The sequence below is a fragment of the Oncorhynchus tshawytscha genome, linkage group LG02, assembly GCF_018296145.1.
Source record: "Oncorhynchus tshawytscha isolate Ot180627B linkage group LG02, Otsh_v2.0, whole genome shotgun sequence".
Taxonomy (NCBI): Eukaryota; Metazoa; Chordata; class Actinopteri; order Salmoniformes; family Salmonidae; genus Oncorhynchus; species Oncorhynchus tshawytscha.
The window spans coordinates 35798570-35824640 of NC_056430.1; the positions used below are offsets into that span (position 1 = coordinate 35798570).

The window sequence follows — 26071 nt, forward strand, 5'->3', positions numbered from 1 at the left end:
GCTCTGCGTACGTTCAGGGTTGTGAAAACAATTTCTGTTATCCCAGGTAAGACTATGCATGTGTGTGTGTGCGGGCAGGGGAGTCACGATGGGTCAGTGTTATAGTGCCTTCAGAAATGATTCACACCCCTTGACTTTTTGTACATTTTGTTGTATTACAGCCTAAATATAAAATGGATTAAATTGAGATTTGTGTCACTGGCCTACACACAATACCCCATAATGTCAAAGTGCAATTATGTTTTTAGAATTTTTTTACAAATGAATTACAAATGAAAGCTGAAATGTCATGAGTCAATAATATTCAACCACTTTGTTGTGGCAAGCCTAAATAAGTTCAGGAGTAAGAATTTGCTCAACAAGTCACATAATAATTTGCATGGAATCACTCTGTGTGCAATAATAGTGTTAAACATGATTTTTGAATGACTACCTCATCTCTGCACATACAATTATCTGTAAGGTCCCTCAGTCGAACAGTACATTTCAAACACAGATTCAACCATAAAGACCAGGCAGGTTTTCCAATGCCTCACAAAGAAGAAGACCTATTGGTAGATGGGTAAAAAAAAAAGTAGACATTGAATATTCCTTTGAGTATGGTGAAGTTATTAATTACACTTATGGATGGTGTATCAATACACACAGTCACTACAAAGATACAGGTGTCCTTCCTAACTCAATTGCCGGAGAGGAAGGAAACTGCTCAGGGATTTCACCATGAGGCCAATGCTGACTTTAAAACAGTTACAGAGTAGCTGTGATAGGATAAACTGAGGATGGATCAATAACATTGTAGTTACTCCACAGTACAACCCCTGTTTGCAATAAGGCACTAAAGTAAAACGGCAAAAAAAATTATGAACCTAAAAGAAAATCCAACACATCACTGAGTACCACTCTTCATATTTTCAAGAATGGTGGTGGCTGCATCATGTTATGTGTATGCTTGTCATTGACAAGGATTAGGGATTTTTTAGTGGGGATAAAAATAAACAGAATAGAGCTAAGCACACACACAATCCTAGAGGGAAACCTTGTTCAGTGTGCTTTCCAACAGACACGGGACGACAAATTCACCTTTCAGCAGGACAATAACCTAAGGCACAAGGCTAAATATGCACTGGGGTAGCTTAAAAAGACAACATTGAATGTTCCTGAGTGGCCTAGTTACAGTTTTGACTTAAATTGGCTTGAAAATGTATGGCAAGACTCGGAAATGGCTGTCTGGCAATGATCAATAACAACTTGACAGAGCTTGAAGAATTTTAAAAAGAATAATGTGGAAATATTTTACAATCCAGGTGTGCAAAGCTCATAGGCCCATATTCTGACCTGAGTTAAGTGCCGCAAATTGAATGTAATTCCCTTTTTATGCGCTTTTCTCTCTATGCATATTCTGACCTTGAATTTAAGCACGAGAATAGTATGCTATTCACCCATTATTAGTTTTAGGTGGAGCTTGAATAAATGAAGGTGTGGCGGAGGTGTGTTTAAAGGGGTTCACCTAGGGGTCATGATAGGGGCTGTACCAAATGTTTGATGTATTATAATAATTGATTATGCTTATGTTGTATTAATAGAAGGGGAGGGGTTATAAGTCCCCTCCCTCCTTACATTTATAGGGTCCTTGACTACAGATTAACAATATATATACATTATGAGGTTTAATATTGTTCTACAGTACTTTTCTAGGCTCTCTGCCTCTTACGAAGAAACTGTCTGAGAAATGTGTGACAGAACTCTGCAGGGGAGTGTAAGAGATAAGAGATTAGTCAGACATTCCACTATAAATCAACTTGGACATTTACTGCTAAGCTTTTAGATAGCTATATAAACAAGAGTTTTAGTGTTGAGTAAGCATGGTTTTGGTCTCAGGAGGAGAAGATCATGACTTAGGCAGTGACATCACTAGGGCTGGACTTCGGGTTTAATAAAATAAATTGAGACCTTTTATATTTTGCAGAACTTACTCGGAAACATGCGTTATGTTCCTGTTGTCAACTTCTGTCTGCAATTGCATTTAATAAAGGATTTTTAATGATTTAATTAAAGATATTGTCATAATGCTAATTTCACCAATGGGCCAATGATTGACAAGGAACAAGGAAACGAACCCCAACAGTGTCTACAGATAAACTGTATTCTGACTTTGAATTACTTCCCTAATAATTCCAACACCTTTACGTGTGAGAACCATGAACAAGGTCTAGCGAACCTACCATTTGTTGTTGATATCAATACCACCATTCTCCATGCATAATAATTGACAACTTGATAGGATTTATTGATAAGAGCTAGGTAAATTAGTGTTCAGTTTGGAGAAGGGGATTATAAATACACATAGCAATTGTTTCAGATGATTTTTCTTTATGATCCGTGAAGATGAGTGTGAAACCAACCATATGAAAATCACATCAACATGACATGTATTGAGGCCCCTTTTTCATAGTGATGGATTGATTATCACAACTTTCAGGATGAATAAAACCACTATATGTTTTAGTTATCAACATAAAACTGTGGTCCATAAAGGATCTCCCCCCAAAAAAACGATATAAAAGTATTTTTATATCTACCAGTTGGTGCTGAAACGGAGACAAATATGTATAGATGGATTTCATTCATTGGTCCCTATATTCTGAACCCGTTCTCACTATGTATTCTATGTAGTCTGTCGACCAAATTTGAATTAAAGGTGAACCGTATTTAAAGGGATGGCTTAAGATAAAAGTACTGAAAACCCCATTGAATGAAAACTCCAAAGAAAATCTGTTGGCCAGCAAGTGGGAGGGTTTTCAATGGTTGAATGAAATGTATTCAGAGCTCGGAAGGTAGCCACACCTGCAGAGCGCATTATGCTATTGAATAAGGCAAGTCTAAATACCAAATACTGATAAGTGCGTAGGAAAGGCGTGCGTAGGAAAGGCATAAATTGTTTGGTCGGGATCGGCCCTTTAGAGACTTACCCAGAAAGACTCACAGTTGTAAACACTGCCAAAGAGGATTCTATAACATGTATTGACTCAGGGGTGTGAATACTTATGTAAATTATATTTTTGCATCTCATTTTCAATAAATTTGCTAGAGATGCCTAAAAACATGTTTTCACTGTCATTATGGGGTATAAAAACAATATTCAGTCCATTTGTTATTCAGGCTGTAACACAACAAAATGTGAAATAAGTTAAGGGGTATGAATACTTTCTGAAGGCACTGTAGGTGTGGTTTTGTTTCCGTTTCCTTTCGTTTCCTCTTCCACATTCGCTCCTCTCTCCTGGAGGGATAGGTTCTTCTCTCTCGCGCGCTGTGGTGTCCACTCCTCCTGCCGGTCATCTTCTGGTGGGGTGCTGGTGTCAGGCACTTGCGCGTCCGCGCTTTTGATCTGTGGGTTTGTGTGTGTGTTACCGTTTGTTTTTTGTGTCATGGTGTTTTGTTCTGTGTGTGATCCTACCCCGTTACAGATATGTAACAGAATTTGTGGACCTGGGGAATGTCTCGGCGCTGAGAACGTTCAGGGTTCTCCGAGCATTGAAAACTATTTCAGTCATTCCAGGTGAGACTCCCATTTACATACTAAGGCTGAGCTTATTTTGATTTCTCATGAATTGGATTCGCATCATTTCTTATTACTTTAGACTCTTAAAGAGGATGCATCAGAAATGATACCTGTTTTGTTTACTTTTTATTTTTCAAACAATCAAAAATGGTAGCAATACATTTTTGATAGGCTTAGCAGTCTACTTGCGGTCTTGTGGTGTTAAGTGGAAAAGGTGGCCCTGATATAACATACTGAAAGACAAACAGCCTAAAATAAGTGGGTGGGATACACATCAAATTTCGTATAATTATTTTAATAGTAGTCTCCCTCAAAGTGACATTAACAGCCTCATACAGTATATTGACACCAGATAGTATGGGTAGGAGCCCGACTTTCCCCCCAGGTAAAACTTCAGGGCCTAGTTGATAACCCTCCCTTGGTTAGGGAAAACTCAGAGTCTTAGTATGAGGTACAGTAGAAATTATATTGTTCACATTTAAAAAAAACTAAAGAATAGTTATTATTATTGCCATCTTAACCTCAAAGTCAAAGTGATAGACAAGGGTTTCACACTCACACATTGTATTTGTAAGCATTTCTTATTTAGACCATGCATGAGTATCTCTTCAGACTTCAGAGAGGTTCGATTCACTGTCCAACAGAGAGTGATAATGTGTTCATAGCCACCAACTGAATGAATATACAGAATCATTCAAAAGTTTGGAGACACCTACTCATTCAAGGGTTTTTCTTTATTTGTACTATTTTCTACATTGTATAATAATAGTGAAGACATCAAAACTATGAAATAAGACATATGAAAACATGTAGTAACCAAAAAAGATGATTGTGTTTCTTCAAGAGTGTGCAAGCTGTCATCAAATTAAAGGGTGGCTACTTTGAAGAATTTCAAATCTAAAATATATTTGAAACACTTTTTAGGTTACTACATGATTCCATATGTGTCAATTCATAGTTTTGATGTCTTCACTATTATTCTACAATGTAGAAGATAGTAAAAATAAAGAAAAACCCTTGAATGAGTAGGTGTGTCCAAACTTTTGAATGATACTGTATATTCATTCATTTGGTGGCTATGAACACATTATCACTCTCTGTTGGACAGGTACTGTCCACAGGGAACTTTTGACTGGTACTTTTAACTGGTACTGCAGGTGAATACATACTTTTAGGACATTTGATTAGTTTGGGTTCAAATTTCTACCTTAGTTGTTGTCACAATCTTAAACACTGATGTATCTATGCCACAGACTTAAAACACATCACGTTTCTGCATGAAAACAATTGTCCCCTGACAATAACGGAGCACTCTGAAGAACATTTCCTTTCTTAAGACTGCCAAGCCTAGTTTGACAACACATTATACGCTGCATGAAGCTTTTCAAGATACCTGCTTTTTTTATCTTACAACTGGCTTTTAAAGGAGCTTCTTTACTTTGAATTCCATTCAGATATGACTATAGCAGTGAATCCTGAATGTGGACTTCTCGTTTCTGTTTATCCTGAGAAAATAAGGCATAAACACAACAGAGAAATGAATTAAAGGACATAAACACAGTGATATGCAAATACATTGGAGATCCAACTGAAGGCGCTTTCTCTGGGGGAGTTGAGATATTGGCCCAGGGGCAGTTTATACATTGCACCATTGGAAGTGTTGGATTGTAAATCAGTTCGGTTTTATGTAACACATACCACACTGACTCATTATTTGTTCCCAGTATCTGTTAGCCTTTTGAGATTTTGTAGTAACTTCAACTGCAGAACACTCTAATGGTGCAAAAGTGTTGTTGAACAAGTGTCTGGGGCAGGAAGTGAATGTGAATTTGTGCATAAAATACATCTAGTCCAGTAAGTAGTGTTGGCTCAGTCTCCAGTGTAGGCCTCTGATCTAAAGGGGCCCCAGCCTAAAAGGCTCACCCAGTGGAGATCACACCACACAGCACCAGTGGGACATGATGGGGGTGCCTAGGATGGGAACCATTCTAACCATGGGAACCAAGCTAAGTCACCATTCCGGTTGCCAGACAGACAGGTGATGATGACATGGAGTCAATTCCTTTAGCCTTGGCGTTTAAATGACCTGCATGCAACCTGTCATTTCTTCTTGTCCCCCCTAACCCTTGTCCCCCTAACCCTTGCCTCCCTCACCTGTCCTCTCTTCTCTTCTCACTTCTTCCTCCTCTGACTGAGCCCAGTCCTACGCTCTCTCTTCGTTGTGCTGTGCTGCTGTGTTTGGTCAATCTGGTGGATATTTTGTAGTTGTTTCCATATATTTTATATGAGAGTGGCCCTACTGTTTCCAAGGATGTTCTACACTGCCTGTGAAACCCGGACTTGAACAGAAAAATAACATAAGGGCATCTAAATGACATAAAACATTTATTCACATAATGTTATAAATTACCATAAACAATTCATAAATTGGTATCCCTCCACAACTACATCACCCATTAGGTTTTAGAATCATTTTGATGTAGCCTGCCTCAGTGTAATTTTGTTGATTTAGAACATTTGAGGAGTATTCTGATCGTCACTGAAGTGTGTCAGTCTTATGGAAATCTCATGTAGGGGCAGTCTCAATGTTGTTGTGTTTCTATGTTGTGGTGTTTAAGGTGCCTGAATATCTGACCATCTTCTGGCTGTTTTGTATGTGTCTTTAATTATTGTGCTATTGTTTGACGTAGTTATCAAGGATCCTATTCTCGCTATAATTTAGTTAAATACGACTTAACAGTAACTAACAATATGGAACACAATCACCATTGAGGTATCAAAGTATTTGACTTGAATACATCTTTCTTCATGGGAAATAGAGGAAAATATATCAACCATAAGCATTATTATTATTATTATTACACATACGCCTGCAGTTTAGAATACTTCTGTTATACCTGTCCAAATTTAGATGTTGGTAATTCAAAACACAGGAATAGTTTTGGTTTGATGTTAACTTGAACAAATGCACTTTTATGAGATGGACTACTGTACTACCACTGTATTACTACTATATAAACTCTATACAAATCATTCATAGCTAAGCTTGTACTTTCCAGCAATGCCCATTTCTCTTTGTTTGTGTGTATGTATGTGTGCTTGTGTGTTTTATATGTATGTGTGTACACAAACACATACATACGTGTGTGTGTGTGTGTGCACGTATGTGTGTGTGTATGAATGCATATGTCCGGTTCCTCCCTCCAGGACTCAAGACCATCGTCGGTGCTCTAGTTCAATCGGTGAAGAAATTGTCAGACGTTATGATCCTCACGGTCTTCTGTCTCAGTGTCTTCGCCTTGATTGGACTACAGCTCTTCATGGGCAACCTGCGGCAGAAATGTGTCATCTGGCCAATCAACTCCACTGAGAACTTCCTGGCCAATGGCAGTAAGGGCTTCGACTGGAACGAATACATCATGAGCGAGAGTGAGTCCGACACATGGCCAAAAGATGTGTGACACTGAGACAGAAGACCGTTTCGACTTATAACATTTGAGCTGAGTTTGAGTTAGGGGTACCAGGTAGGCCGCGCCTACCAGAGAATCTGATCAAATGTCTCTTTTAGTTAATTGGTCGATCGCATCTGTTTGTCTGTCATAGTCTAAAATAAACACTGTAATGGAAAACTTAAGGTTACTTTCGTAACCCCGGTTCTCTGATAATAGAGTGAGGTATCTCACAATGAAAGATGTCTCCTAAGGTGGATCACTATGGAGGCTCAGATCACACAACATCTGTTGGACCTGCCTTCTGGTCATTTTCAAGTATATATTTCGCCCTCACACACTTGCAAACAGGGAAGCGCGGTGAGATGCCTCACTCTACTATCAGACAACCCGGGGTTACAACAGTAACCTCAAAGGGAGACTTTGGGATTTTGTCAATGAAGCCCTTTATCTACTTCCCCAGTCAGATGAACAAGATGATACCATTTTTATGTCTCTGCATGTAGTTTGAAGGAAGTTTCTAACTAGCGTTAGCACAATTGCTAATTAGTGTTAGTCTATGACTTCCAGTCATTGCGTTAACACTAGTTTGCATTGGCTTACGAAAATACCTCTATCTTCCTTCATACTGGACACAGAGACATAAAAAAGATATACGCAAGATTATCTGACGCTGGGGTAGTAGATCAAGGGTTTCATTGCCAAAATCTTGAAGTATCCCTTTACGTTCTCTTTGAAATATTAGTTTTGGTAGCTCACAATGGGATATAGCCCACTACCGTATCACAGATATGCTCTCCGAAGCCAAAACAGTCCCGACAGTATCACCCCTCAGAGGCTCCGACACTGAGGAACGTAAGTGCCAGGAAGGCGCAGTGACCTCCAGTCAGTAAAACCTCATAAAGGTATTCACCTATTCAATATTGTTTGAAACATTAGTTTTGGACTGATGCCCAACTGAGCATTCTACTCAATGCATCGTCAACGAGCGCTGATGAAGATTTCAGCAAAAGTGCATTCAAAGGGAGGCAAAAAATTAGTAGGAAAACCTTTTATCTTGCTAACATTAGCATTGCTAGCTATTTATGATTAACTTTGCTAGCTAATGACAACATTGCCATCTGTCTAAAGTACATTTGATGACATGATAATGCTGGCAAAGTTGTTTCCTACTAAATATTTGACTACTTTAGTAATGTCATCGTATTTCCAGGCCCTATAGTGTAATTTAGACTAAACAGTCATTAGCCTCCGGTCCAGAATGACCGGGCTCATCATAACTTTAGGGCACCACTATTGCACTGCCGGTAGAGCGCAGTTTGAGAACGGTTTGAGAACGTCCATGGGCCCTTAGGCTAATATGACAGCCTCCATTATCCAATGGAATAGCCGTTGACGAGAGAGGGGCTACCCGTGTGGAGAGGTGCCCAGGAGACAAAGAGCTGGTTGCTCCTCCGTAAAGCCCTCATCATGTCAATGTACAGTAGGTGCGTACATCGCGTAATGGACATAAACAATTGAGACGCTCTTCTTCTGTGGAAGAAAAATAAAAAAGCTCCAAAGTGAGGCTATTACACGCATTGCTGACTTTAGGCACAAAGGTGGGGTTAGGCTGTAAGGTAACCTTGGATAACCCTGTGGCAAATTGCAGGCACGAGTGGTGGACTGACAGTGCTAACAGCTCACTCACTCACTTTGTGGACATAAAGGCTATGGTAAAGTGGTTTGAAAGAGAGAGCTCAATGCATTCCAGTAGCTCAAATGGCTGCTCTGAAGTAGCCTCAAGCACATGACCCAAAATGGGACTAAAGGATTTGGCACTGGGCGTAAGCGTCGTGTACCCTTCATAAAACGACATATCACATGCCACTTCATTATACAGTGAGCGTGTGGAAAGGGCCCTGGCACTCTGTATGGTCTAAAAATGTGCTCTTAGTGGCAGGCCTTGCATGGGCCAACATGTCCAGATGGGGATGGAAAATCTCTCTGTTCTCTTGGGTCAGTAGACCTCTGCTTAACGGGAGCTGCTAGGGCTGGTCGTAAAAGAGTAGCATTAACTCCGCTAACCAGCACTTCCTTGGCTATCGCTTCTGGTGAGCCAGTTGATAGACGCCAGTGCAGTCATTCCATCCGTCCTGAAAAGGATGTGACAACGCTGCAGAAAAGGCAGAGAATGTTTCCTAATGATATGAGAAACATCGCACATGGAGTCCGAGGTATTCATATGAGCATGCCGGAACCCTGGAGGTCAATCCGGTACCGTTCAGTTCTCCTGGACTTCCCCCCACCCTATGGGTGGTGAATATCTCCCCATTACTCTCCCTATATGCACCGGCGTAGTGTCTGGGGCGAGAGGTGACGGGTCTACTCCAATGACGGAGAGCCCTTTGACTCAGATTAAAGGGACGATGGGACATAATCATGGGCTATTTTGTCTCATACTGAAAAGTCCCTCATCCTTAGTGACCCAACTGGAATGCTGAGAGAGTGGGGGCCATCCACCCTACACTGTAATGGAAAACTGTAATTTATATGTTAATTTGGGGTATTATCAACATTAAAAGAATGTGAAACGTTTTACTGCAGCATACTGTAAATTTTGGTGCATTGTGGGAAAATGTTGTGGGTGGTGGGAAAGAATTGCTGTATTTCAAATGGTACTGTGATTCCACCCCACAGAATACAGTAATGCACTGAATTTTTGGACCGCTAGTGGGTGCATGGTATTGTTGTATCTGTCTCATTAACATATTTTGAGGAGTGCCTTGTAAGAGGCTATATTGCGTGGTTAGAATGCTCCATGTATAGGGGACAGATTGAAGTGGCAACAAGTCTTAAACCTGTACAGGTTGAGCATTTTGCTATGTTCTTTTGGTCTGTTTTGCTCTGTAGTTGCTGCCAGTTTGGAAGCCTTTGTTCAGGCCTCTATAAGTGCAAGTGATATAAAACACCAAATATTCATTGATAGGGGAGAGCGGTGTAAGTTGAGCAAAAGTTTTAGTTGTGCCACCCCTTGTTTCTAGGAAACCATACACAGAATGAATCATTTGGACAAATATTTAGGAAGAGTCTGTGGAGGAAGAAACCACATAGAAAAAGTGGTAAGCAAGTTAGGTCCAAAAAACGTATTTGAACAAAGTTAAAATAATTGATTGTGTTATAGGTTTCATGATGCTTGAATCTAAAGCAAAGTAGATTGTTTTAGATTGTTTCATACATCAGTTGGGTTCTCTTTAAGCTACAATATAAGGTCCTAAACCTAGTATGAAAGTGCATCCTTGTAGCTGTGTAGGCTAATGTAGTCAAAATGTTTGCCTTGGGGCCAGTTGAGCCAATGGCCACTATACCATACAAATTATGATTATATTTGGTCTGTTTTATGCATACTATGCATAGTATTTTTGCAATATGGCATGCATATGAACTCAACATTTGTATTGTTACAGAGCAGACATCGTCATGCCCTGTGTATATAGAAATGTAAAATAAGCAGGGGTCTAGCCCCCTTTGAGGTTCTTCAGAGAGCAGCCAACGACGTGAGAGAAGGGATAAAGTCCATTTGAGCAGCACTAAGGGATGAATAAATAGACTGGATGACACTGAAGAGGTACATTGAAAAAAAAGAACATGTATCTGTGTGAAAGAGAGGCTATGAGAGAGTAGCAGAGGAACACGAGGTCTTATCTGATGACATGGAGTCTGAGCTTCCTAAATATATCAAGAATTTCGCAGACCAGTTTCATGGGCTTAGTAGCCTCAAATGCAGAGAACGTTTCTACGAATTGGCACATCGAAACAACGTCCATGTCCCAGACAACTGGTCAAGAAATGGAAGGGTAAGTGATATTGAACTGAGAGATCTATATCTGAATGTAGGCATACATTTAAGATAAACAATATACCAAAACCCATTCCACAAATCAAACTTTGACCTACCAGCACTATGACCCACTGTCACAGGACTCCATCACCCACGTACCCCAAGGCGGCTCAACTTACCCTGTCCTTTTACGCGACTTACCCCATATCCGGGGTAAGTTGTGCCAAGAGACCACTTTTTTGTACAAGCTATGTTTTCAAAACTGTTATGTTTACATGAATTCTGATTATTTCCAGGGATACACAACATCCTGAAATATATGTAGATATCTTTGTTAGAAAGAAAATATATTTCCCTTGACATAGTGACTCTGAATGTAAGAAATGGCTCAGCTTACCCCACTCTCCCCTATGCTGTAATATGTAAACGCATTATCTAGCAGCCAACCTGCTTGCACCAATTCCGTGTAATTACAGTAAAATACTGTGAAATACAAACCCCTCCCCTCAATGAATTTCATTCATACACTCATTATGATTATGGTAGCATTGACTTTTTCACAGTATTATACAGTCAATTCTACGGTATTGTACTGTGTGTCATTACATAGTGCTTGCTTACATACTGTATTTCGATTACAGTAGCTGTACTGCAATATGAAATACAGAAATGTACTTGCCACTGAGCTGCCTGTAAGTTACTGTCAAATTCACTCCCTCACCTTTACAGTGTAGTAAGCCCCCTGTGGAAGAGCAAGGCACTGGCGAAATGATGTCACTCATCTGTCTCAAAAGGACAAAGGATAAATCTGACCACCCAGATATTCTATTCAGGAGCATTTGAACAGCTACAGTGCCTTTAAAAAATATTCATACCCCTTAACATATTCTACATTTTGTTGTATTACAGCCAGAATTCAAATGGATTCAAAGTGAAAACATGTTTGAAGACATTTTTGCAAATTTATTGAAAATGAAATACAGAAATATCTCATTTATATAAGTACTCACACCCTTGAGTCAATACATGTTAGAAACAACTTTGGCAGTGATTACAGCTGTGAGTCTTTCTGGGTAAGTCTCTAAGAGCTTTGCACACCTGGATTGTACAATATTAGCCCATTATTATTTTAAAAACTCTTCAAGCTCTGTCAAATTGGTTGTTGATCATTGCCGGACAACCATTTTCAAGTCTTGCCATAGAATTTCAAGCAGATTTAAGTCAAAACTGTAATTCGGCGATGCAGGAACATTCACTGTATTCTTGGTAAGCAACTCCAGTGTAGATTTGGCCTTGGGTTTTAGGTTATTGTCCTGCTGAAAGGCGAATTCCTCTCCCAGTGTCTGGGCAAAAGAAGACTGAACTGGGTTTTCCTCTAGGATTTTGCCTATGCTTAACTCCATTCCATTTATTTTTTATCCTAAAAAATTCCCCAGTGCTTAACGATTACAATCATACCATAACATGATGCAGCCACCAATATGTTTTAAATTTGGAGCGTGGTACTCAGTAATGTGTTATATTGGATTTTCCCCAAACATAACACTTTGTACTCAGGGCAAAAAGTGAATTGGTTGCCACATTTTTTGTGTCTTGTTGCAAACAGGATGCATGTTATTCTGTACAGGATTCCTTCTTTTCACTCTGTCAATTAGGTTAGTATTGTGAAGTAAATACAGTGTTGTTGATCCATCCTCAGTTTTCTGCTATCATAGCCATTAAGCTCTGTAACTGTTTTAAAGTCACCATTGACCTGGCTTCCTTCCCTTCCGGCAACTTAGGAAGAACGCTTGTATCTTTGTATTGACTCGGTGTATTGATACACAATCCAAAGTGTGTATCCAAAGTGAAATTAATAACGTCACCATGCTCAAAGGGCTATTCAATGTCAGCTTTATTTTTTATTTTTACCGATCTACTACTAGGTGTCCTTCTTTGTGAGGCATTGGATAACCTCCCTGGTCTTTTTGGTTAAATCTGTGTTTCAAATTCACTGCTCGACTGAGGGACCTTACAGATTATTGTATGTGTGGGGTACAGAGATGAGGTAGTCATTCAAAATGCAGCTCATTATGTGACTAGTTAAGCACATTTTTACTCCTGAACTTATTTAGGCTTGCCATAACAAAAGGGCTGAACACTTATTGACTCAAGATATTTCAGCTTTTAATTTTTGATTAATTTATAAACATTTCTAAAAACATATTCCCACTTTGACATTATGAGGTATTTTGTGTAGGCCAGTGCCAAAACATCTCAACTGTATATATCTGGTCTGTCCGCTATCCAAGGAAAAGGGGTTGGTTGCTAGAGCTGCTGTGTTCCACAACACTTGTTCCTGCAATGGGAGGCAGAACAGGTTACTGTCCAAGTACTTGAGCCAAATCCAAGGTTAAATAGAGACTTCCCTACCCCATTGTAGTGAACCATTACAAAGGACTCATTAAAAAGTCAGTGATGGAATGAAAACTTCTCATAAACTCCTTAAATGCACATTGATTTGAAATAACCTCAAACAACTTAGATCTTTGGGTTTTCTTGTATTCACCTAAATTAAATCAGGAAAAAATATAATTTCACGACACAAATTGCATCACCTGAAACACTTTTTTTATCCACTCAAATTATAATATTGGTTCATTTATTAAAGTCGAGTACCTTGGGCATAAAAAATACTCTGGCCAGGTAAGTAATTCAAGTAAACCTACACTGCTGAAAATGGCAAGCCCCTTCCGGTTATACCGGGTGTTCCAGTTCAAACTGGAAATGCTATTTAATAGCAATCAATATATACAGTGCCTTGCGAAAGTATTCGGCCCCCTTGAACTTTGCGACCTTTTGCCACATTTCAGGCTTCAAACATAAAGATATAAAACTGTATTTTTTTGTGAAGAATCAACAACAAGTGGGAAACAATCATGAAGTGGAACAACATTTATTGGATATTTCAAATCAAAAACTGAAAAATTGGGCGTGCAAAATTATTCAGCCCCCTTAAGTTAATACTTTGTAGCACCACCTTTTTCTGCGATTACAGCTGTAAGTCGCTTGGGGTATGTCTATCAGTTTTGCACATTGAGAGACTGAAATTTTTTCCCATTCCTCCTTGCAAAACAGCTCGAGCTCAGTGAGGTTGGATGGAGAGCATTTGTGAACAGCAGTTTTCAGTTCTTTCCACAGATTCTCGATTGGATTCAGGTCTGGACTTTGACTTGGCCATTTTAACACCTGGATATGTTTCTTTTTGAACCATTCCATTGTAGATTTTGCTTTATGTTTTGGATCATTGTCTTGTTGGAAGACAAATCTCCGTCCCAGTCTCAGGTCTTTTGCAGACTCCATCAGGTTTTCTTCCAGAATGGTCCTGTATTTGGCTCCATCCATCTTCCCATCAATTTTAACCATCTTCCCTGTCCCTGCTGAAGAAAAGCAGGCCCAAACCATGATGCTGCCACCACCATGTTTGACAGTGGGGATGGTGTGGTCAGGGTGATGAGCTGTGTTGCTTTTACGCCAAACATAACGTTATGCATTGTTGCCAAAAAGTTCAATTTTGGTTTCATCTGACCAGAGCACCTTCTTCCACATGTTTGGTGTGTCTCCCAGGTGGCTTGTGGCAAACTTTAAACAACACTTTTTATGGATATCTTTAAGAAATGGCTTTCTTCTTGCCACTCTTCCATAAAGGCCAGATTTGTGCAATATACGACTGATTGTTGTCCTATGGACAGAGTCTCCCACCTCAGCTGTAGATCTCTGCAGTTCATCCAGAGTGATCATGGGTCTCTTGGCTGCATCTCTGATCAGTCTTCTCCTTGTATGAGCTGAAAGTTTAGAGGGACGGCCAGGTCTTGGTAGATTTGCAGTGGTCTGATACTCCTTCCATTTCAATATTATCGCTTGCACAGTGCTCCTTGGGATGTTTAAAGCTTGGGAAATCTTTTTGTATCCAAATCCGGCTTTAAACTTCTTCACAACAGTATCTCGGACCTGCCTGGTGTGTTCCTTGTTCTTCATGATGCTCTCTGCGCTTTTAACGGACCTCTGAGACTATCACAGTGCAGGTGCATTTATACGGAGACTTGATTACACACAGGTGGATTGTATTTATCATCATTAGTCATTTAGGTCAACATTGGATCATTCAGAGATCCTCACTGAACTTCTGGAGAGAGTTTGCTGCACTGAAAGTAAAGGGGCTGAATAATTTTGCACGCCCAATTTTTCAGTTTTTGATTTGTTAAAAAAGTTTGAAATATCAAATAAATGTCGTTCCACTTCATGATTGTGTCCCACTTGTTGTTGATTCTTCACAAAAAAATACAGTTTTATATCTTTATGTTTGAAGCCTGAAATGTGGCAAAAGGTCGCAAAGTTCAAGGGGGCCGAATACTTTCGCAAGGCACTGTATATTGTTTTACACGCTTTCAGACTACTACTGTAAATTAGTAAATATACACAGGAATCGAACAGTTATGAAGTAAAAACAGCCACAACCATTTCAAATTCCCCAGAATTTGGAAAAGATGGTGCCGGAGTGTAGAGCTGCCGTCTTATCGGCTCTTATCCAACCATTTATTTGGATTTATTTTGTTGTTGCTTTGTTCGTAACTTGTTTTGTACATAATGTTGCTGCTACCATCTCTTATGGCCGAAAAGAGCTTCTGGACGTCAGACCTGGGATTACTCACCTCAAATTGGACGAGGAGTTCTTCTTCAATGAGTCGGACGCAAGGGATAAACTACGTACACCCGACCAGGCCCAGATCCCTGTGATTTGCTGGAAAAGGAAACGTAGGTTTCGCGGAAACAGATCAGGATGCCTTGTGAGGATCAGGTGACGAGTGGCTAATCTGCCCTTGCCTTCCGTCCTGCTAGCTAACATTCAATCGCTGGAAAATAAATGGGACGAACTAAAAGCAGGTATATACTACCAACGGGACATTAAAAACTGTAATATCTTATGTTTCACCGAGTTGTGGCTGAACGACGACATTAAGAACATACAGCTGGCGGGTTATACACTCTATCGGCAGGACATAACAGCAACCTCTGATAAGACACAGGACGGGGGTCTATACATTTTTGTAAACAATAGCTGGTGCACGATATCTAAGGAAGTCTCTGGGTTTTGCTAGCCTGAGGTAGAGTATCTCATGATAAGCCGTTGACCACACAACTACCGAGAGAGTTTTCATCTGTGTTTTTTCTGGCACTAAAACTGTACTCAATGAGCTGTATTCCGGCATAAGCAAACAGGAAAACGCTCATCCAGTTGCGGCGCTCCTAGTGGCCGGGGACCTTAATGCAGGGAAACTTAAATCAGTTTTACCTAATTTCTATCAGCATGTTAAATATGCAACCAGAGGAAGAAAACAATTCTAGACCACCTTTACTCCACACACAGAGACACGTACAAAGCTCTCCCTCACCCTCCATTTGTAAAATCTGACCATAACTCTATCCTCCTGATTCCTGCCTACAGGCAAAAATTAAAGCAGGAAGCACCAGGTTGAAATGAATTATGCCTACTTTAATTTGCCTACTTTCAGTACCATGAGTTGTCCATTTCTGATTGATTGTGTCGCCAATGCTGCTTCAAGTTTCAGCACCACAATGTAAGTTACTCGAATCTAGCTCATTGTGAGGTCATTAACTCTGATAAATACATCATGAGCAAGGAACAAATTGTTTTTATTCAAATCAATTATAGTAGTAGCAAGCTATTAAAGTTAGCCTCCGGTCCACCTTCTCATCTTCGCGCTCTCCTTCTCAAACTGAACAGAACATAAGCTATTCCGGGCCCAAGACATTGCATTTTTCAGACTAAGCCTAATCAAAAATGATTTTCTGAAGAATTCTTTGACTCTCCTCCTGAACTGCCACTGTAGGCCTACACCGCACCGGGTTGGTAGGGCAGCACAAAAGGTTTTGATCAGCAAGAGCAGAGCAGGCCGGGGCTCAGTTTTAGAATAGCCACTGCAGTGTGTAATGCAGCCTAGTTTTATTCACACCATCCCAGCACCTATCTTAGAAATATAACTTTGCTCAGTGCTTCTCCGAGCATGCACTTCATAGCCTATAGGCTATGGATCATTTGATAAAGACCACACTAAATATCCTATAAGCACACTTGATATTGCGCGCCCAGTAGAGAATCAAAGATGAGGGCTGGCATCGGGCACATATCAATATACAGGTATAGCCTAATAAGCAACTAATATTAAAACACTGAGAAATATTGAAATTTCATAAATTCCAAATTCCACGACCCTTCCCTGGAATAGATATAAAAAAATATATACTAAACCCTCCCCTTGACTGAAATGGAAAAAGAATGACCCTTCCCCATTTCCCTCCAGGTACCCATTCTGTAAATGTCGATTCATCCCTAACTTCATAATATTTTCGGCCAAGTCAGCCAACAATGCTTCATAGGCCTACATTTAAACTAGGCTACATCAACTACATATTGTGGCGACTTTCAGAGAACTTTAAGTTGATTTAATTGCAGCAAATGCAACAAGAAATGTATTTCTTCGTTTTTTTTGCTCGTAGTCTTTTATATGCTTTTAAATAGCATTTACGGTCGGGGAACAGGAATACTCGAGGGGTTGCAATTTTCTTTGAAAGGAACATTTGAGATTTTCTGGAAAATATTCAACCCGAATGTTTTGGCTACTTAATGGGAAATTAAAGGGGCAAGGCAGCATAGGGAGGAGACGGACTGCGATGTTCAAAATTAATTTGGGATCGTCATACCATGACTAGACCAAAAGACATGTACAGTTCCTTCATAAAATATTCACACCCCTTGACATTTTTTCTTCACATTTTCTTGTGTTACATCCTGAATTTATAATGGATTAAATTGAGATTATGTTTTTAGAATTTTTTTGAAATGAATTACAAATTAAAAGCTGAAATTTCTTGAGTCAATAAGTATTCAATCCATTTGTTATGTAAATATGTTCAGGAGTAAAGATGTGCTTAACAAGTCACATAATAAGTTGCATGGACTCACTCTGTGTTCAATAATAGTGTTTAACATGATTTTTGAATGACTACCTGTCAGGGGTGTGTATGGGAGGCGAAGTCAGGTGCAGGAGAGCGGAGTGTAATAAACAGGCGCACTTTAATTCCGGTCCAAAAATGACAGCAAATAAGAACAATAATGTATCAAAAAACACGGAACATAGCAAAAGTAAAGTGCCTGACAAAATCCACATAACAATAAACAATTACACACAAAGACATGGTGGGGAACAGAGGACTAAATACATGCAGTAATTATAGAATGAAAACCAGGTGTGTAATGGAACAAGACAAAACAAATGGATATATGAGAAATGGAGCGGCGATGGCTAGAAAGCCGGTGACGTCGATCGCCGAACGCCGCCCGAACAAGGAGAGGAGCCGACTTCGGCGGAAGTCGTGACAATATCTCATCTCTGTACCCCACACATACAATTATCTGTAAGGTCCCTCAGTCGAGCAGTGCATTTCAAACACAGATTCAACCACAAAGAATAGGGAGGTTTTCCAATGCCTCACAAAGAAGGGCATCGAGTGGTTAATGGGTAAAAAAGCAGACATTGAATATCCCTTTGACCATGGTGTATCAATACACACAGTCACTACAAAAATACAGGTGTCCTTCCTAACTCAGTTGCCAGAGAGGATGAAAACCACTCAGGAATTTCACAATGAGGTCAATGGTGTCTTTAAAATGGTTAATGGCTGTGATAGGAGAAAACTGAGGATGGCTCAACAATATTGTAGTTACTCCACAATACTAACCTAAATGAAAGAGTGAAAAGAAGGAAGACTGTACAGACTAAAAATATTCCAAAACATGCATCCTGTTCGCAATAAGGAACTAAAGTAAAACTGCTAAAAATGTGGCAAAGAAATACATTTTTTTTTGTCTTGAATACAAAGTGTTATGTTAGGGGCAAATCCAACACAACACATATGTTAGGGGCTGCATCATGTTATGGGTATGCTTGTCATTGGCAAGGACTAGGGAGTTTTTTTTAGGATAAAAATAAATGAAAATGAGCTAAGCACAGGCAAAATCCTAGAGGAAGACCTGGTTCAGTCTGCTTTCTAGCAGACACTGGGAGACTAATTCACCTTTCGGCAGAAGAATAACCCAAAACAAGGCCAAATATACACTGGAGTTGCTTGAAAGACAACATTGAATGTTCCTGAGTGGCCTAGTTACAGTTTTGGAATAAATCAGTTTGAAAATCTAAATCAAGTCTAATAAAATGTTATTTGTCACATGCGCTGAATACAACAGGATGAATACACCTTACTGTGAAATGCTTCCTTACAAGACTTTAACCAATAATGCAGTTTTAAGAAAATATTTACAAAATAAACTAAAGTAAAATAAATATACTTATGTAAATGAGATATTTCTGTATTTTATTTTCAATAAATTTGCTAACATTTCTTAAAACATGTTTTCACTTTGTCATTATGGGGTATTTTGTGTAGATTGGTGACAAAAAAACATTATTTCATCAATTTTGAATTCAGGCTGTAACAACAAAATGTTGAATAAGACAAGGGATATGAATACTTTCTGAAGGCCCTATGTGTCTACGACTAGACAGAAAGACATTTGTTTGTACAGTGGGGCAAAAATGTATTTAGTCAGCCACCAATTGTGCAAGTTCTCCCACTTAAAAAGATGAGAGGCCTGTAATTTTCATCATAGGTACACTTCAACTATGACAGACAAAATGAGAAGAAAAAAATCCAGAAAATCACATTGTAGGATTTTTAATGAATTTATTTGCAAATTATGGTGGAAAATAAGTATTTGGTCAATAACACAAGTTTATCTCAATACTTTGTTATATACACTTTGTTGGCAATGACAGAGGTCAAAACTTTTCTGTAAGTCTTCACAAGGTTTTCACACAATGTTGCTGGTATTTTGGCCCATTCCTCCATGCAGTGATGTTTTGGGGCTGTTGCTGGGCAACACAGACGTTCAACTCCCTCCAAAGATTTTCTATGGGGTTGAGATCTAGAGACTGGCTAGGCCACTCCAGGACCTTGAAATGCTTCTTACGAAGCCACTCCTTCGTTGCCCGGGCGGTGTGTTTGGGATCATTGTCATGCTGAAAGACCCAGCCACGTTTCATCTTCAATGCCCTTGCTGATGGAAGGAGGTTTTCACTCAAAATCTCACGATACATGGCCCCATTCATTCTTTCCTTTACACGGATCAGTCGTCCTGGTCCCTTTGCAGAAAAACAGCCCCAAAGCATGATGTTTCCACCCCCATGCTTCACAGTAGGTATGGTGTTCTTTGGATGCAACTCAGCATTCTTTGTCCTCCAAACACGATGAGTTGAGTTTTTACCAAAAAGTTATATTTTGGTTTAATCTGACCATATGACATTCTCCCAATCTTCTTCTGGATCATCCAAATGCTCTCTAGCAAACTTCAGACGGGCCTGAACATGTACTGGCTTAAGCAGGGGGACACGTCTGGCACTGCAGTATTTGAGTCCCTGGCGGCGTAGTGTGTTACTGATGGTAGGCTTTGTTACTTTGGTCCCAGCTCTCTGCAGGTCATTCACTAGGTCCCCCCGTGTGGTTCTGGGATTTTTGCTCACCGTTCTTGTGATCATTTTGACCCCACGGGGTGAGATCTTGCGTGGAGCCCCAGATCGAGGGAGATTATCAGTGGTCTTGTATGTCTTCCATTTCCTAATAATTGCTCCCACAGTTGATTTCTTCAAACCAAGCTGCTTACCTATTGCAGATTCAGTCTTCCCAGCCTGGTGCAGGTCTACAATTTTGTTTCTGGTGTCCTTTGACAGCTCTTTGGTCTTGGCCATAGTGGAATTTGGAGTGTGACTGTTTGAGGTTGTGGACAGGTGTCTTTTATACTGATAACAAGTTCAAACAGGTGCCATTAATACAGATAACGAGTGGAGGAGGAGCCTCTTAAAGAAGTTACAGGTTTGTGAGAGCCAGAAATCTTGCTTGTTTGTAGGTGACCAAATACTTATTTTCCACCATAATTTGCAAATAAATTCATTAAAAATCCTACAATGTGATTTTCTGGATTTGTTTTCTGTCATAGTTGAAGTGTACCTATTACAGGCCTTTCTCATATTTTTAAGTGGGAGTACTTGCACAATTGGTGGCTGACTAAATACTTTTTTTGCCCCACTGTACATGTCTGGGTTAGATAAAAGAACATGCAGAATGCAGTATAAATGAATGATGGTGAGTCCACTGCACATCGTAAATAAACACAGTCCCACATTCCACATCACCATAAGAGCCTGAAACAGTCTAAATGTATGAGTCAGATGAAGATAAAGATGTCCTTAACTTTTTCAGGGAATTTCTATTTCATTCCTGGGCAGCTGGATGCTCTACTGTGTGGAAACAGCTCGGACTCAGGGTGAGTCTCATGATCTATTACTGCAAAATAAAACTTCCAGTAGATTGGAATAGCCACCATAAAAGGGAACAACAGAAAATAATCCTAACATAACTAAGACTTTCACGCAAATCATGCGTCGATGTCAATGGGAGATTTACTTCATGACTCCATGAAAATCATGACTCCCCTTCTCCCTCCCTTCCTCCCAGGCGGTGCCCCGAGGGCTACACGTGTATGAAGGCCGGGAGAAACCCAAACTACGGGTACACCAGCTTTGACAGCTTCGGCTGGGCCTTCCTCACTCTCTTCCGCCTCATGACCCAAGACTTCTGGGAGAACCTCTACATGCTGGTAAGGCCAAGGTCGTCATAGACAGGGAAAATTAATACTGTAATAATTCCTGCTTGTAATGGCGGAAGCAGTGTAATTCAATGTGGGCGGCTTATATGAGCAGCCGGAGAGCATTGAAACCAAAGCGATAGATTGAGACGGCTCTATGTTGTTGTTTTGAACTGAGAATTGACTGTCAGTTCTGCAGCACTGTTGTTTAACCTTTTACTGCAGTGGGCTAAATCATGGTCACACAGAGTGTTACTTGGTAGTCTTAAACAAATACACTTTGAAACAAATGTATACACCTCACACACACATGGTTATGGGCTTAAACAAATCTGTACCATGTTAGAGATAGAGTTGAAATGTATTCAATTATGAGTTTTGCATCCCAATAGTAAAATAACCTGTTTAATATAAACACCAGATTTTAGTTAGTAAAAAAAAAAAAAAAAAATATTCCACCCACTAGGTCATTTGACTGCAGAAAAGGGCTACTGGCTAATTGGTTCATTAAGGCTGGCATTTCTGCCCTGTCTACAACATGCAAAGAAACTAAATCATCATGCTTGACAGTGGATCAGCAAATAGCCTCTTGGCATTTTCTCTCTCTTGGTTTATTTGCCATCAAACTGTGAGTCACTGACTGCTTCTTGTCAAGGACTGGTCTGTCTGTTGATGAGAGGCTGCATGGATTCTACAGTATCTGAGTTTAACCTGATTTCTGGTCTTTGGTCATAATCTATGTCCCAGCTGCAGATGAGAAAGATTCTGTTTTAAGTTTGACTGGAAGAGTTTGAGAGAACTCAACATGTTGTTGAGTATTGCCTAACGTAAGTGTGTGTTAAAATAAAGAGGGCTCTATTTTCGGCTGGCATTAAGTCAGAGCAATTGTTAAATGCACGCTCGTTGGCAATTTCAACATGTTAAGCTGGCGCTGTGCTATTTACCAACCCTTGCACCAAGATTGGTAATTTACCTGTCTTATATAAGCACGCTTGTGCTGAGGTGGGAGGGGTGGCAATATCTGAGGTGTGTCCTTAAAAACGTGCGCCAAAGTGCCAATTTCAGGCAGAACTGGTGGAGATATATAAGTCCAATTAAATGCTGGTCTTAGCAATGGATTGTGACAGTTTAAGTGCATATATAAACCTTGTATTTAGGGACATAATAGACAGATGTTTTTTCCCATTTCCTTTTATTAAAAACCAGGCATAGCCTCCACTCCTCTCAATGAAGATTTTTTTTTTTTTGTCCTGCCCAAAGCATTCTCCGAGTAGTAAAGACTATCGATAAAGGGTTTGACTTCTGAGACCGCCTTCTCAATCACCAAAGCTTTATTAAAATATTAAGTTTGGGAGCATTAAAACAGTGAGCAGACAAAGGCACACCTGGAAGCACCTGTCAAGACTCCTGCATTATTTTCCTACTCTAGCAAACTGGCTCAAATTAAGATCCTACATCTTTCTGTATAACCCTCTTTATACTTCAATTGGTACATTTTTAAGCTAGGACCCCGGTCCACAGGCGGGATGCAGGGGCACTCCAGTACAGGAGGTGGATGCCATCCGCCGATATACCCCACAGAAGAAGAAGAGGCGGTGGCAACAACTGTAGCTAGCTAACTAGGACACTGGTAGACAGTGTCCTAAGCCCCCGCCTATCGGGCACTGCTTTCCCGCAGTTCTGTTAATGGCGTCGAAGGAAGGTGTTCAGAAGACAGGAGCGAAGGACACTGGGTACTAGCTAGCACTCTCTTACACATCAGGCGGGGGCAACACTGGTAGCTAGCTAGCTGTTTTTCATCCCGAAAAACTCAAAATACTTTTATTTCCCTATATTTGAATCACATAGACAATCAGGGGAAATCCAAAATATCAGAAGTGTCACACAAGCAGGAAGATGGCGTGCTCAAGGGGGGGGATGTTCATGCAGGAACCAATGGGTTACTCGAGGGGTTGCCTGTAGATGCAGGAATACACACAGGCAGGAACTCCATAAATTGTGGGCCACGATCACACACTGCTGCATGCTTCGAGGGGGTGCGTTATCAATTGGGACAACTTGTGTGCTATCAGGCCAAAGGAAAAGACAAGGAATTATGGTTGGTTGGGATTACAGAAAGGTTGCCCCTCGTAAATGGATGTATAGCCTACATTTCACGAGTGCAAACAAAGTTGTATTGTGGCGCAGGGGCCAGGTTATGGGTGGACTCTCATAATCTTTTCTACAAATGTACTCCAAAATTCAGCCATAAATACATAATTGAATACATCAGCCTACTCCATTTAGGAAATAAAAGTTGTGACCAATGTTTCAAATCGGGTTGACAATTATCTTCTAACTTTAGATTTGTGTCCCTCCATTTAGTATGATATGTTACGTTGTGTTTTGTATGATATATATTCATTTGTGAATGTCTATCATCCATTTTTTATGATGTTACTTCCTTCGATTCGCATGATATGTTATGAATTTCAATATGTACAGTATGTTACGAAATAGTTAGTACACGTTCACTATGAAGGGAATGAGCGTGCAACTCACATGTACTATACATTTTAGGTGTTGAATGTAAAGATTGCGTGGCTTCGCTTACTCCGCCAGGAGAAGATTACAGATGGTGTATTATGCATGTATGAGCCATTCCCAGAGAAACCTATTGGTGTGGATGTCAAAGCACCAACAGAGCTAAGAGTGCCAAAGATAGTACAGATACCATGTATTGACAGAGAAACACAGGGAAGTACCTCAGCTCTGGAAGAAAAATACTGCCACTTCAAACAATTAATGGGTAATGTTTATTCATTATGACCATTGTTATACAGTATATGTTGCTTCTCTTTGTTTTCCCTCTTTCTTTTCCCCTTTCCTTCCTCCCCCCTCTCCCTCCCTCCCAGACACTGCGAGCGGCAGGGAAAACCTACATGATTTTCTTTGTGTTGGTGATCTTCGTTGGATCCTTCTACCTGGTTAATCTGATTCTGGCTGTGGTGGCCATGGCCTATGAGGAGCAAAACCAGGCGACTATAGAGGAGGCCGAGCAGAAAGAGGCAGAGTTCAAAGCCATGCTGGAGCAGATCAAGAACCAGCAAGAGGATGCACAGGTTTGTCCCTCCCTGGTGTTAGACTGGGTGAGGAGCCATCTGTCTGTCTGTCTCTCTGTCTGTCTGATTGCTGGGTCTATCTGTCTGTACACAATACTCCCTTCACTTCTCCCCTCTCCTACCTGTTCTGTCTTGCCATCCTTCAGGATGCCCAGGTTAGTCCCAGACTGGGTGTGGGTGTTGTCTGTCTGTCTGTCTGTCTGTCAGTGTCTGTCTGTCTTCTGGGATTCTTATCAGATTCGTAATTTAGTTTAATCCACAAAATTATAGCTAAGGTTACTAACGCCAGCTAGCGCTAGTCAGCTGTACTTGCACCAAAATCAGGTATTTCTCTTCCAAAAAGCGTGTCCATCTGATAATGTATTGGTGAGCCAACCTGTTTTTAGGACTTTAATAACCATGACTTATCAAAACTAGTTTTCTCACGGCTTTGTCTTGTCCTGCAGTAGACATAGGCTATAGCCTAGTGAGTAGCTCATTCTCCATGCTCCATGCTAAAACATTTATTTAGCAAATATTCAAATCAGAAAAAGTGATTTGAACCACAGTAAACAAATCAGCCCTAGTCAGTCTGTCCGTCCGTCTGTCCGTCCGTCCGTCCGTCTGTCCGTCTGTCCGTCCGTCCGTCCGTCCGTCCGTCCGTCCGTCCGTCCGTCTGTCTGTCTGTCTGTCTGTCTGTCTGTCTGTCTGTCTGTCTGTCTGTCTCCCTTCACTTTTCCTCTCTCTTACCTGTCCCCCACCTCCCCACCCTTCAGGCTGCTGCCATGGCGACCTCGGCGGGCATGGTGTCGGAGGCCGACGGGGTGGAGGGGGGCGATGCAACGGAGGGTGGAGGTCACCTATCCCGTAGCTCCTCTGATGCATCCAAGCTCAGCTCCAAGAGCGCCAAGGATCGACGCAATCGCAAGAAGAAGTCTCGTCAGAAAGAGGAGGAGAAGAAAGAGAAGGGGGAGAAAGGCGAGAAGGTCGACCACGAGAAGCACGTTAAGTCCGAGTCGGACGATGGCAGCAGGAGGAGCATCTTCCGTTTCCCAGGCAACCGGCTGGGACGCAAGTCGTCCATCATGAACCAGGTAAAAACTAGCACCAGACAATAAAGATAAACTATTTTCTTAAGTTAAGTCATTTTCAGAGACTTTCATGAGTAATGAGACATACAGTGCCTATCATAAGTTTTCACTACCCTTGGATTTCTTCACATTTTACTGTGTTCCAAATTGGGATTAAAATTGATTTAATTGTCCTTTTTGTGTCAACGATCTACACAAAATCACAATAATGTGAAAGTGGAAAAACATTTCTATATATTTTTATTTTTATTTATGTAAAATAAAACACTTTTATATCTTAATAAGATAAATATTCACCCCTTGAGTCAATATT

At 40.4% G+C, this 26071-nt stretch overlaps 1 protein-coding gene across 1 annotated transcript in view; it reads left to right on the forward strand.

The window, feature by feature from the left end:
* The window catches only part of LOC112216904 (sodium channel protein type 8 subunit alpha-like), a 114055-nt gene that overhangs the window by 23759 nt on the left and 64225 nt on the right, over positions 1–26071 (forward strand). The window contains exons 6-11 of the mRNA XM_042297419.1: positions 3465–3556; positions 6767–6988; positions 21203–21266; positions 21458–21599; positions 24482–24688; positions 25444–25761. Coding sequence (XP_042153353.1) covers positions 3465–3556; positions 6767–6988; positions 21203–21266; positions 21458–21599; positions 24482–24688; positions 25444–25761 — 1045 coding nt within the window. The remainder of the gene's footprint in view (positions 1–3464; positions 3557–6766; positions 6989–21202; positions 21267–21457; positions 21600–24481; positions 24689–25443; positions 25762–26071) is intronic.